The 15,114-nt window shown below is 38.5% G+C and overlaps 1 protein-coding gene across 3 annotated transcripts in view; it reads left to right on the plus strand.

Annotated features, from left to right (window-relative positions):
- The window catches only part of WDFY4 (WDFY family member 4), a 365,261-nt gene that overhangs the window by 26,479 nt on the left and 323,668 nt on the right, over positions 1-15,114 (plus strand). For all 3 annotated transcript variants that reach the window (XM_027859244.1, XM_027859252.1, XM_027859263.1), the window contains exons 7-10: positions 2,239-2,396; positions 3,798-4,250; positions 5,360-5,461; positions 8,387-8,577. In XM_027859244.1, coding sequence (XP_027715045.1) covers positions 2,239-2,396; positions 3,798-4,250; positions 5,360-5,461; positions 8,387-8,577 — 904 coding nt within the window. The remainder of the gene's footprint in view (positions 1-2,238; positions 2,397-3,797; positions 4,251-5,359; positions 5,462-8,386; positions 8,578-15,114) is intronic.

Genomic DNA, 15,114 nt, shown 5'->3' on the forward strand with positions numbered 1-15,114 from the left:
TTCTCCCTCCCCCTCTCCTTCTCTCTCTCTCTCTCTCTCTCTGTCTCTGTCTCTCTCTTTCTCTCTCTCTCTCTGTCTCTCTCTTTCTCTCTTTCTCTCTCTCATTATTCCAGGAAAAGGGATGCAATAGTAAGAGTCTTGTCCTTAGAGTCAGAGGACTTGCTTCTAATCTCAGGTCTCATACCCACTTACCCATGTGATCTCATCTTATCTAAGTTTCTTATCTATAGAATTATGGGTAGATGATCCCCCAAGGTTACTTGAAGTTCTAAATCTGTAGCCTTAAAATACTATTGAGTATTGACTTTGGAATCAGACTTTCTTATTTACTACCTATGTGTCCTTGGGCAAACAATGCCCCCTTTCTGAACCTCAGTTCCCTGGGTTGGACTAGATGCCCTCTGAGTTTCCACAAAGCCCTAAACATACTATGACTGTAAATACTATGAGTACTGGATATGGAATCAGAAGATGTAGGCAGAGCTTAGCATGATACCTGGCACAAAGAAAGTGCTTAATAAATGATAGTTGACTGGGTACTGCTATTTGCTATCAATGGGACTCAGAGCATGTTACATCGCCTCATCTGTAAAAGTATAGGTGCTCTCCAATGTCTTTTCCACCTTGAAATCCTTGGTCTGCTTAAACATTCTACCTCTGGCACCTGCCCAGGTAGCCTTTTAAACTGCACAGGCAGAACTTTTTTATCAAATAGTAGAAACTGCTATGTTTGGGCTGGGGCAGGGGGAAAAAGGAATATAGCATTATTTCGCCCTGTCTGGAAGATGCACAGGCAATAATTAGGATATATGTATAAAGTTATGGGTTTTCTACATAGCAGGCACTCAGTAAATATTTGTTGATTTCTAGATAGCAGAGGTTTTTTTTTTTTTTCTTGAATTGATAGGAGACTGAAACATGCAGAGAAAAGGAGCTAAAAAGTACTAATCCACCTTCAGGAATTGTCAGTCTCTTTGACTCTGATATCCTCTCTTCACTAACTAAAATCATGATTAAATTACACCAAATTTGAAAACGAGAATCAGTTTTGCAGAAAAAAGATTATAGGAAACATATGATATGCCTTTTCCCACTGTAAAAGGAGGAAGTCTACAACAGTATGGCATGGTGAATGCACTATTGGACTTGGAATTCCTGAATTTGGAAGATCTGGGTCCTAATCCTGTGACAATAGACAAATCATTCAATTTCTCTACCAGTTTCCTCATCTGTAAAATGAGGATATCATCTAGTTATTGCACCTCATTCATAGCACCACAGGGGGAAGATTTAGAAGGAAAATGATAGTTGACACACACACATATATATATATATATATATATGTATATATATAATGTTTTAATGAGAGGATAGTATGGCAAGTAGATGCTCTGGGTATCAGAAAGACCTGGGTTCTAGTCCTGCCTGTGATGCATCCTGGATATGTGACTTTGGGCAAGTCACTGGATTTCTCAGTGCCCTGGGGCAACCCTCCAAGACTGTAATTTATAAAGTAGTTGCTTATCTGCATTGGTAGAGGGTATTTCTACAGTGGCTAGAGTGAAGGGTCTGGAGTCAGGAAGACTTTATCTTCCTGAGTTCAAATTCAGCCTCAGATGCTTACTAGTTTTGTGACCCTGGGCAAGTCACTTAATCCTGTTTGCCTCAGTTTCCTCATCTGCAAAATGAGCTGGAGAAGGAAATGGCAAGTCACTCTGATATCTTTGCCAAGAAAACCCCAACTGGGGTCAGGAAGAGTCGGACTGAGAATGACTCAACAACAATTTCCTAACTGTGAGCTTTCTGTATTTACAGAGAAGAAATATGACATACTACCAGTTGTTAGTATTCATAAGGAAAATGAACAATTCAGCTGAGCTAGACTGAGTCAGAGAATCCCAGTGTTCCCCATCTGAATCTGCTCCAGGTCTAGCCCTCTTCATTGCAAGAATATAAGGGAAATCTCTTTGGTTCTCCTCTTGCTTGCAGGCACTCCTAATTCCTTCTGGGAGAAGGTGCTCTTCTGATGCTGCTCCTAGTTGCTTTCTCTGGTCCTCTCCTCTACCCCTTCCCCCTTAGCAGATGTAGGTGGGCAGAGCCAACACAGCTGTGCTGTGCTCAGATTGCCAGCATACCCACTAGCCCTCGAGGCACACCTTTGACCCCAGAGAGCTCTTTGGGGCAAGCCAGCGGCTTCAGAACATTTACCCAATGACACAATGCAACCCTTTTTCTTAGATATGGGGAGGTTCCTGATAATGAAGCAGAGCCCTATCTGGAAGAACTTTTGGAGCTGCTGGTGTGGCTCACAGTGTGTGGGAAGATGGAGCTGAAGGTGTTTGACAGCGTCACCTACCCTCAACTAGATGGTTTTAAGTTCCAGCATGAGCCCTCTGGTAGAGTATATGTTTTGTTCTCTTCTCCAGTCTGGTCATCTATTATTCTTGGGATTTGTTGTCTTCCATCAAAGGTACCTTCTGATGGCTCATTGTGGGATAGACATGACCCTAAGTTCCCAAAGGCCAAAGCAGTTAAGCTCAGGCTCTGAATACCTCTGCCAAGCTGAGAAGCTTCAAGGAGGGGCATAGAAATGAAATGGCCTTCTGTTATCCCAGGGCCAGCCCAGCTCCAACCAGGCAGGCTCATTACCAGGCTAGTCACTGGGACATAATTGTTTTGCTGCCACAGACACTGTTATTAGAGACCATCAACTGAATCACAGAGGAGCCATGATGCTCTTAGGATGAGGGGATATCTACACTGGTGAAATTAGAGGTCCTTAAAGTATTGCTGTTTGCTGAGCTCTGATAGTCCTGGAACGTGGGCCTTACTTCTTGCAATCTAATACATAGAAAGCAATATTTTTGCTCTTAACTGGCTCATTCTATTTGGCTCAGTTACTTAGTTAAGGGAAATTATTTGTTACATAAATTACATCTGCCCTATAGACTTTATTTTAATTAACTAATTAATGTGTTTATAGTGGCCAATCTAGTTTTGTCTTATTCAGAACTCATCTATACCTAGATATATGAAGTCAATGTTGGCATGGTCAAAGACAGCCTCTCCCACTACAAAGGCACTCCCCACTCATCCCAGAAAGAACCTACTTTCAAACTTCACAGAACAACTCCCCTTAATAAAAGGATTTGTTCCGTAAAACTTGGACTCAGTCAGAAGGCCACACCCGAGGACCTAGAAGGCCACATGTGGCCTGGAGACTGCATGCTCCTGCATGCCCTGGTCTAGACCAAAACAAAAGTTGGGGGAAGGTAGAGTGAGTTAGCATCTACTAAAATTACCAAATGAGATGACAGTTATAAGTGACACAGTGGATAGAATGCCAGGCCTGGAGTCAGGCTCCCTGAGTTCAAATCGACCTCAGACACTTCCTAGCTGTGTGACCCTGGGCAAGTCACTTAATTCTGCCTCAGTTTCCTCATCTGTAAAATGAGCCAGAGAAGGAAATGGCAAACCATGCCAGGATCTTTGCCAAGAAAATCTCAATGAGATCGTGAAGACTGGGACATAAATGAAAAATGATTGAACAACCACAAAAACTTAGCACAGTTCTTGGCCACAGAGTAAGCACTGTACAAATTTTATTGTTACTATTAGTTTATTTTATCTAATTCACACCAGACTCTGTAATAAGCCAAAGACTGAGTTTTCTTCCATTTTTTCCCTAGCTTTCCCCCTGAGGAATAGCATTTTAACTGAGATATTAGCATTATAATTAGTGCAACAAATATTTCAAGAAGTATCTAAGTCTTTAGCATTTTTATTTTCTCCTGCAGGGATGACTGTGAAGAACCTCCAGGCCTTTCAAGTGTTGCAAAATGCCTTCCAGAAAACCAGCGACCCCTTTCTCTGCCGAAAAATATTATCCAGCATCAAAACAATATGGACCTGGAACGGAAGGAACTTTTTCCTCTTGGAGTGGACTCTGCAGCCTATTTCCCAGTTTGTGGAGATCATCCATCTGAAGCCCCCCCTAGCTCAGATGCAGTTCTTCCAGCTGTTGGAGTCTGTGGTGTTTGACCTGTCTTTCATCCCACATGAAATTCTCAAGAAAGTGCAGAACTTGGTCAAGGAGAACCAAGCACCATCTTGTACCTTAGTGGCCTTACGGAGCCTCCAGAAGATCATCGCACATGATTTGATCTTTTCTGACATATTCAGGGACTCAGGGCTTTTGGGTCTCTTGCTGGCTCAGCTACGGAAACAAGCGAAGATCATGAGGAAGAGAGGTATGGTTCAGAGATCACAGTACAAGAATACCCTGTTTACTGACCTTGCTGGCTTCCTTTTACTCCCAACTAACACCCCACTTTCTCCAGGAAGCCATCCCTACCCCCTCTTAATTCCACTACTTTCCCTCTTTTAATTATTTCTTATTTATCCTGTACATACCTTGCTCTGTTTATATGTTTGCATGTTGTCTCTCCCATCAGATTGTAAACTCCCTGAGGGCAGAGACTGTCTTTTGTCTTGTTTTGTAACCCTAGAGCGTACAATACCTGACACACAGTAGACACTTAATAAATGTTTAAGCAATTGAATTCTTTCATGATTCTCAGCTTTTGGAAGCTGAGCTCAAAGGACTCATTTATCCAGAGTCAAAAGGAGAGGCCAGGTCAATTTCTTGATCCATCCTATGTGAACTTAATTAATTTGAATTTAATATGCTGTTCTAAACATAAAACTAGTCAGCTTCAGTCACTCTCATGTTGTCTTCTTTATTAAAAAAAAAAGAGCCCAGTCTTGTGATTTTATCTGTTTCAGGAACTCTGAGCATCAAAACTGTCTCTATTGATGTAGTTCATCGACTCATGTGCAGCATAACTTTGAAGATTAGCCTGGACATGGAGATGTTAGTCATTAACCATGGCCACACAGCTCCTATGTTTTAGAAACAGGATTGGAAGCTATGTTTTCCTGTCTCTAAGACTACCCTTTATCTACTATTCCAGGCTTCTTCTCATTTGAATACTCCCTTACTAATATTGCCACTATATCATCTAATATTTTAATTAATCAGCAAGGGAAAAGCAATTAAACCAAATATTAAAAGTACTACATGCCTGGAGGAAGAAAGGACATGGTGTTCTGAGCTTATTGTATTGACATTCAGTACATATCAAACTCTTATACAGTAAATTCTGAGAAATGAACATGCCTGGGATGTCTGTAATCTCTTTTCCTGTGATGTATCTGGTAATAACTTTGTACCAGATGATTCTGATGGTTCAAAAAGGGCAGAATAATCACAAGTTCATTCTTCTCTTACCCTTTAAAGGAACAGGTCTCAAATCATAGTAATGTGAAACAATCCTTATTTCATTTTTTTATATGTCAGGAAACAGGAAGCCATCCAGTTTTGAGGATATGGACAGAGACCTGGCCTGTGTGATGTTGAAAATTGTGGCTGTGCTGCTGCAGAGTTCTGTTCGGAATACAGGTAAGGGGGATTCACAATGTAAATGTTTCATGATTCCTCTTGAAACCTCGAACTAGGTCTTTCTGAATGAATTTATATCTATCTGTCTATGTATCTATGTATCTATCTATCTATCTGTCTGTCTATCTATCCATCCATCTATCTATCTATCTCTCTCTACATCTATCTATGTACATTCTGTCTACCTATCTATCAATCCTCTATTTGAGTGGTAATTGACGAAGATATCACAGCTAACATCCAGTAGCTATCAGATATTTATTAAACATCAGCAAGTTAGTGGATTTGTTGACACTCTATTTTCATTTCAATAATTCCTGACTTAACTTTTAATAATCTTACTAATCTTAATTTTTAAGCCATAATAACAAGAGAGTAAACACAGGAATGAGCAGCTAGATGGTGAATTGGATAGAACATAAGGCCAGGAATCAGAAAGACTCATCTTCCTGAGTTCAAATCAGGCCTCAGACATTTACTAGTTGGGTGACCCCTAGCAAGTCAGTTAACCCTGCTTATCTCAATTTCCTCATCTGTCAAATGAGCTGGAGAAGTAAATGGCAAATCACTGCAGTGTCTTTGCCAAGAAAATACCAAATGAAGTCATGGAAAGTCAGACGTGACTGAAATGACTGAACAACAACAAAACATAAGCACAGTTTGTCATTTTTGCCTGATTTAGTTAATACTATTTTGATATGCTATCAGCTCATAATGAATATGATGCATGCATGTATTGTCTGTTGTCCTTTCAGCATTTAATAGGTCTCTTAGGGCCTATTGAGTATTCAGTTAAATGTATAAACTATTACACTTTGCAGACATACGTCCCTGGGTGGGCTCAAACCACCAACCTTTCCGTTAACAGCCATATACACTAACCAATTGTGCCACAGAGACCCTAACAGACTATTTTATGGAGAACTCACACAGGGCAAGCATTCACATGGTGGTCAGAAGAAGTGATACAAGGACATTTTTAAGGTCTTTCTTAAGAACTCTGGAATCTATTGTGTGACGTGTGAGACACTGGCATAGGACTGCTTAGCATGGCATTCCCACATCAGAGAAGGTGCTGTGTTCTATGAGCAAAGCAGAATTGAAGCAGCTCAAAAGAAATGCAAGATGTGCAAATTCAGAGAATCCACCCCAAACGTTCACATGGAGTATTTGTGCCCCACTTGTGATAGAACATTCTGAGCTCGTATTGGGCTGATCAGCCACAGTCAGACACACTGTGCATTGACTCCAACATAGTGATGTCATTTTGGTCCTCTTTGAGAATGAAGGACAACAACCAACTAATAAACTATTAGATTGGTACTAGTGTTTTCAATATTGGAAACATCTCCCTTCTAGATTTAATGCTCCATCAGTCTATGAATACATGTAGTATCACATAAATCATAGGTATATTTGGTTTCTTTGTTCTGAGAAGCTCAAATATTATCTACTGCCAAGAAGCATCAAAGACTAAGCTTGATGCTGAAGGACAGGTGATGAAACACACTTCCCACTTCTTGGCAAAGGGTCAGGGGTAGGGCCACTAAAGTGTGAAATATTTCCTATACTCTCAGTTGCAGTACATGAGTTACTTTTGCTTAATTATTTTTCTTTGTTACAAGGGGCTTCTTCCATCAGGTGGAGGGAGGGATGTAAAATGACTATGGAAGTAAGGGAATGAAACTTTAATAAAACTTTTTTTAAATAGTGTTTTATTTTTTCCAATTACATGTAAAATAATTTTTAACATTTTTTAAAATCTGAGTTCCAAATTCTCTCTCTAGCTCTTCTCCCCCATCCCTCAGATGGCAAGCAATTTGATATAGGTTATATATGTGTAATCATACAAACATATTTCCATATTAGTCATGTTGTGAAAGAAAATACAAACCAAACAGAAAACATACACACACACAATAAGGTGAAAAGTAGTATGCTTCAATCTGCATTCAGACTTTATCAGTTCTTTCTGTGGAGGTGGCTAGCATTTTTGATCATGAGTCATTTGGAATTGTCTTGGATTTTTTAATGAAACTTTAAAAAAAAACCATTAATTCACCTTTTCAAAGAAGATTCTAAGGTGTTCATAAAAGGCTTACTCAAAGTCAAAGGGTCACCCATGAGGACTAAGTCTTTGAGTAGTTTGTGAGGCTCCTATTACAAACAAAAACATATCACCTCTGGGTTCCCTTATACATCTCCTATGATGTCCTGCAGAAGAAAATGCTCTAAAATGTAGTTTTACATCTTTTTGAAATGAAGTTGGAGGTAGCAGCAGGGGTGAAATAAAAGTTAATATTTTGAACATTTCATAAAGTTAGCATAGTATATGGGGGCAACAAAAGGCTAGAGGTAGCCCTTGTAGTTCATATCTATGCTATTTTAATGTCAATATTTCAAATATCTGTGATTTCATTGATGTGGGTGTGCCCTTTACTGACACAGATCACAAATAGTCTTAGAGAGTTATCATAGTTAAACAAATCAATTACCCTGTAGTCCACCTGGTAATGAGCATTTCTGAACTTTAATGAAGTTAGTCTTCAGAAAAAAGACATATAGTTGATGATTTTCTAGTATAGTAGGCTTTATAGGATAGTAGGATCAGCTGCAGATTGTGTTCTAGTAGCGTAAGGTCCTTTCTATGCCATAATGAGGCATATCTCATGGATATCTTTCCTTAAACAAACAAAAAAATTAATCAGGAGAGTAAATATATTCTTATTGCTTTTGATTTTAAATCTTTGAATTTCCTACTATTTGATTTCTAGATCAAAATAGATATGTGTCACCATAAGAAAAAAAAAGTAGTCGAGCAAGGGAGAAGTGGACTTTGAAGATTGTGTTATAAGATAGAGTTGTATTATTATTTTTGCACCATTATCTTTCATTTACTTCCCAAACTCTCCTTGTGATCCACAGTTGTCCTGAAAGATCATGGTATGGTTCCTTTCATCAAGATATTTTTGGATGATGAATGCTATCGTAGTGATTCTTTAAGTATCTTGGAGCAGCTCTCCACCATTAACACTGAAGAGTATATGAGCATAATTATTGGAGCCCTGTGCTCTTCAACTCAAGGAGAACTACATCTGAAACTGGATCTACTGAAGGTGATTTATATTGCTCCTTTGTGTTTTTATTCTCTTGTATACCACAAATACTACATGAAACATTTCATATACTGTTATTGCTTTTGCTTCTATCTTATTCTGAGAGAATGTCATTAAAGTGTCCTAAAACAATAACTGAGACTGCTAAAAATTATACCAATGTTGTATAAAAATCAACTAGAGTTCAGAAATAATCTTGGGATATAGGTATTAAAACATACTGTTACTTCTAATATATCTCTGCATGTAATTCAATGCGAGCATAAAAAGAAATAATTTCTGGAGTTCATAAACACCCTTTGGATAAAACAGTTTTGTTACTGAAATTCAAAATAACAATGCATTTTTAAAGTTTTCCTTCATTTTGTTAGTGGTTTTCCTACTTACTTAATAATAGAATCCAAATGTTATTAAATATTTTATTTGGGCCTTGAACCCCTAAATGAATTTTCCATATAGTTCTGTGCAGTGAGTGGTTCTCATTTTTAAATTCTCTTTGGTCAAGAGTAATTTTTCTCCCTCTCAGGTTATTGTGAGACTCAAATGAGGTAATGTATGTGAAGTGCTTTGCAAATCTTTAAATGTCAAATCTAAGACTCTGATTTCAACAGAGTAGGGAACTTTTTGTGTTGGAAACTCCTAACACTGTGGTTCGGCATCTGAGCTGTAGCTCATTGTCTCAGTGTCACAGGCACTAAGAGTTTAAGGGGCTTGTCCATGGTCACATATCTAATATGTAAAATCAATGAGATAATATATGTAAAGCAATTTACAAACCTTAAGAGCTATGCAAATGTTCATCACCATCATCAGCATCATTTTTCAGAGGTAGGAACTGAACCCTGGTTTTCCTGACTCCTGGACTATTCTCTCTACCATATCGTGCTATGTCTTTAAAAAAAAGGACTACATAAATGTCAGATAATATACTCCTTCCAAGACTTCACCTTGCAATGATTCTAGTATTGGAGATCCATTCTGAATCCTTAGGGCTCTCCTGAAATATTGGAAATATGTGGATCTACTTCAAGATGTGTAATGTCCTTCCCCCCAATATATTCAGAGAACTGCAAAAACTTTATAAGATAGCACTGGTGAAAAGTTAGGTATTTAAATTTCTGCTTTAAATCCAGATTATAAGTAATTTTTATTTCTAGATAAGAAAACAGAGGTGAAAAGGCACAAAGGTGAAGGGACATTATGATGGCATAGGCATTTTTGGCAAAGAGTGGGAGCCTAGGTGTTCTAATCACCTTTAGGAGGTATTTTTCAGAATTCTTCATAATGCTTATTTTACAATTGTTTCTTCTTATGATTATAAATGCAGTGCCAGAAGGGACCTTAAAAACCATTTGAGAGAAATTCCCTTTGTCCTATTATTTTTATAAATGAGGAAGCTGGGGTCTAGCGAGATTAGGTGATTTGCCAATGACTACACAAGTGGGAGAGATAGGATTTGAATCCAGACCCTCTGATTCCAAATCCAGCTTTCCTTCCATTGCTTCATGCTGCCTAAAATACTTGTACCACATGCCTTTCATATTTACTCTATGGACCCAGAATCAGTACATGTTTTGTTGTTGTTGTTCAGTTGTATCTAATTCTTCATGACCCCACTTAGGGTTTTCTTGGCAGAGATACTGAAGTGATTTGCCCTTTCTTTCTCCAGCTCATTTTACAGATGAGAAAAGTGAGGCAAAAAGGATTTAGTGACTTGTCCAGGGTAACACAGCTAGGAAAAGTCTGAGGCTGGATTTGAACTCAGGAAGATGAGTTTTCCTGACTCCAAGTCTGGCACTATTTGCACTACGGTGCCACCTAGCTGCCTTAAAATCAATGTATGTGTCTTCTTGCAAGTTGGGCTCTAACGACTTATTTAGAAGCATGACAAGAACATGGAAATGAGTAAAAATAGTTTCTATTAGCTTAGAATATGAGCTTCTAGCCAGAAAGGCTCCTGCTGTGGGTTTGATTGGCATTTCTTTGGCATATTGTGGGTGGTAGGTATGTGTAGTACCACAAGGTCTTAGATATCTTCCAAGCCCTTGGCTAACATGGAGTTATCTTCAAAATATAACGTGTATGTGCCTGATAAGTAGGCATTTGGATTGCATTGGAACACTTGTAGTGATGGAGAACTCATTGAGTTGGAGAACCATCCATTCCATGTTTAGACATTAAATGGAAAATACTTAAAGGTTGCTGATTGTGATAAAATTAGGTTGATGAGCACTCTAAATTAGTGGAAAGTTTGAGTTGTAGGACATTTGTTCAGGAATACATTTTGCTATCTCGAATGCTTACTGTGAGTAGGCCTAACTGGCAGTGATTTTTATAATACGGTCTCTTCTTTGATTCAAAGATGTGGCTGGTGTGTGATTCCATATTAAAACACCTGCCGAAGAAGCAATAGATTCCACTTCCCCTACAATGATGTTTATATAATAGTAATCATACTCATAGGACAGCTAGATGGCACAGTGGATAGAGTGCTGGGCCTGGAGTCAGGAACACTCATCTTCCTAAGTTAAAATCTAGTCTGAGATACTTACTAGCTATGTGATCCTGGGCAAGCCATTTACCCCTGTTTGCCTCAGTTTCTTCATCTGTAAAATCAGTCAGAGAAGGAAATGGCAAGCTACTCCAGTATCTTTGTCAAGAAAACTCTGTGGGGCAGCTAGGTGGCACAGTGGATAGAGCACCAGCCCTGGAGTCAGGAGGACCCGAGTTCAAATCCGACCTCAGACCAATCCTTGACACTTACTAGCTGTATGACCCTGGGCAAGTCACTTAACCCCATTGCCTAGCCAAAAACAAAACAAAACAAAACAAAAAACTCCAAGTGGGGTTATGAAGAAACAGACATGACTGAAAATGACTGACCATCACCAACAATAATCATACTCACATTCATATAGCACTCTAGAGTCTATACCAACTTTTTTTGGTCTAAGAACAAACCAGTGAGATAAATAGAGCAAAGCAGAAAGTGCTTTGCAAGTCCTAAATATAAACAAACTGGTATTTTAATACAAATGCCCTATGGAGAACTCTGATATCATCAATCTATGGTAGAGGTGTCAGAGGACAGGCAGCAGGCCATTGCAGCCTAAAACTGGAGTACAGCCTGAACCAGATTAAATTGAATTGGGACATGTTTAACAAAACAAATACAAATATAAAGTTAGTTATTTTTAGTCCTACCTGACTCTTTGTGACTCCATTTGGGGTTTTCTTGGCAGAGATACTAGAGTGGTTTGCCATTTCCTTCTCCAGCTCATTTGACAGATGAGGAAACTGAGGCAAACAGGTTTAAATGACATGCCAGGGTCACACAGCTACTGAGTGTCTGAAACCAGATTTGAACTCAGGTATTCCTGATTCTAGGCCTTGTGCTCTGTCTACTGTGCCACCTAGCTGGCCCCCATCCCCAATGCAATAGAACAGAGGTAATGTTAACATGTGGTTTCTAAGTCAATTTGTGGCCCACAGATTAAGTGGCCACTTATTTCTATTTGAGAGTGACACCAGTAGTGAGGGGACTCCTGGAATGGAAAATCTTCACACTACTTCATACTGGAAACTCAGGAAACAGAGGCTTAGAAAACTGACTTTTCTAAGGCCATTCCACTTATATGTAGTGAAAGCAAGTCTTAAGAGTAGATGCTGCTACAATTCTTGAAGATAGTGTGTTCTCTTAAATATTCCATTTTAAATACTTTACATGATTTTTTTAGCAAAATGCTATTTGTTCATAATTTCCATAAAAGAAGAAAATATTACTTCCTACTTGATTTAAACTCTCAAATTATCAAAAATTCTAAGCTAGTAATGCTTTAGTAAAGGAAGAAAATTTTGCTCTGCATGCAGGTTAGTTTAAAAAGTACAATGCCATTGTTAAATCAACTTTAGAATTGTAATTTAATGATGCTTCACTTTCCAAAGAACCACCATTTCCAGAATTTCTTTTACTTATTCTACTGTATTTCTCCATTTTAATGGTAAGATTACAAATAGAGTACTAGAGTTACCGTGAACAGTCTTGACTCCCACATATTTCCATGTTACATCAAACAAATTGTCATCATCACATGCTCGTGTCCAATCAGTATGTTATTTCCCTTGGTTACTGCCATAGTCTTTTTTCAGGGGACTTTATAACTTTTCAAAATCTCTTTTCTTACTTTAGCTTTATAGTCTAAGCCTGCTTTTTTTTGTTCCCTGTGGAGCTATGTATTCAATGAGTTGCTTTTATAGAGAATGAGCACAATTAAAAAAATGTTTGGGCATCTATTTGTGACCTACCCTAACAGCCCTCCCTACCCCAAATAAGTTAACAAGAAACACCGTGATTAGGCAATTATATATTTGAATTTTCAGCAGGTCTCAGTCACTGCATAAAATATTATTTTTTTTTTACAGTGAGACACGTTACCTAACAATCTAATCTGTCCAAACATTAAATGGGAGCAGGAAGCTCCTATCTAATGGAGATTGTCAAGAATCAATCAGTCAACCAATTATATTTATTAAGTGCCTATTGCATGCTAGATAAGGGCAGCTAGGTAGTGTAGTGGGTAAAAAAACTGGGTTTGGAATCAGAAAGATTCATTTTCATGAGTTCAAATCCAGCCTCAGACACTTACTAGATGTGTAACCCTGAGCAAGTCACTTAACTCTGTTTGCCTCAGTTTTTCATCTATAAAATGAGCTGGAAAAGGAAATGACAAATCATTCCAGTATCTTTGCCAAGAAAACTCCCCAAAAGGGGTCACAAAGAGTCAGATATGACTGAAAAACAACTAAGCAACAATGCATGTCATTTTTCTAGGCACAGGGGTATACAATCAAAGCAGATAATGAGAGAGGGAGAGAGAGAGAGAGACAGAGAGACAGAGAGAGACAGAGACAGAGAGACACAGACAGAGACAGAGACAGAGAGACAGAGAAAGAAAGAGACAGAGAGAGAACTAACTAATAAGGAAATCAGGGGAGGCTTCATGTAGGAGGTAATATATAAGCTGAATGTAGTGGCACCATGGCTCTGGAGTCAACGTACCAGGGTTCAAGTCCCATTCCTGATACTCCCTGTGAGACCTTGGGCAACGCACTTACATTTTTTAAACATCAGTTTTCTCATCTGTAAAAGAAGAGATTTGGACTCTGTAACCTCTGAGGTCTTTTTCAGCTTTAGAGCTGTGATCTGATAAGAAAGCTAAGTATGCTGAGAGGCAGAGATGAGGAGGGAGAGCATTCCACATTCTAGGCCTGTGATGATACACAGAGGTGGTAAATAGAGTGTTCTAGCAAGTAAACTAGATTGACAGGAACATAGAGTATATGACTGGAAGTCCAATAATCCTAGGATGGTAGACAGGTACTATAAAGGACCTTAAATACCAGAAGAATAAGTTTCTTATTCTGGAGACAATAGGGAGCTATGGAATTTTCTCGGAGACAAAAGTGACATGGTCAGATTTAGGCATTAGGAATATTGTTTGGCAACTGTGTAGAGCAGCAGAGTCAGTTTCAAGTAGAAATGGTGGAGGGACTCATTAATCCACACATAAGAATCCCAGCAGACTGCAAATTGATTTAGTTTCAAAATGTAATATTATCTATGTTTTATTGTATTTTAATTTATTTTGTTAAATATTTCTCCATTACATGTTAATCTGGTTCAGACAGCCCTCGGGAATGCTGTGGGCTGCCCGTGTCGCCTCTGGTGTAGAGGATAGATCAGAGTGGGGAGGAGTGACCGGAAGCAGGGAGCTCAATTATGACAGTACAATAGTCCAGGTGACAATGGGCAGGGCCATTTTGGCAGCCGTGTGAGTGGAGTGGAGCTGGATGTGAGAGAGGTCGAATGTATAACACTGGTAAGTGACTAGAGTTGAAGGAGGGAGAGGAAAGATTATTGAAAAGAGACATTTTACATCTGAATTGAGTTCATTTCTCTTTTATATATCTTCTCATGTTCACAACCAGTGATGCATTTGTTTCTGAGTTCAACCTAAAATCATCTTTGACAATGGAATCACATATTTAGAGCTAGAAGAATGTCCAGAATCATGTATTCCATCCAACACCCTTTGAGACCTAGAGAAATGAAATGATTTGCCCAGGGTCCCACAGCAAATCTGTCAAGGGGGCAGAATTAGTACCCGGATCTTCTGATTGTCTCTTGGTGCACTTTCCAGTACACCGTGCTGTTCAAAGACAGAACATTTTTTTGTTACGCTTCTTTTCATGTGATCTGAAAAAACAATAGAAAATATAGAGCAATTCCATTTCTTCCTCTGCAGCTATTATTCCCAGACTTACAATCTAATATTTAATTTTATTATTATTATTATTTCAGATTTTCCTCTTAACAATTATTAGTCATAAACCAATTACTCATTTTGAATACACGTATGCAAAATTTTATCATATCAATACACGTGTGCATATTTCTCCTTTTAGTCTTTCATCAATGTCCTACATTATTGTTACTACTAGTAAGTGACATTTACCAAGCTTAACAAGTAATAATTT

This window comes from Vombatus ursinus, unplaced genomic scaffold (assembly GCF_900497805.2).
Source record: "Vombatus ursinus unplaced genomic scaffold, bare-nosed wombat genome assembly UNPS02000749.1, whole genome shotgun sequence".
NCBI lineage: Eukaryota > Metazoa > Chordata > Mammalia > Diprotodontia > Vombatidae > Vombatus > Vombatus ursinus.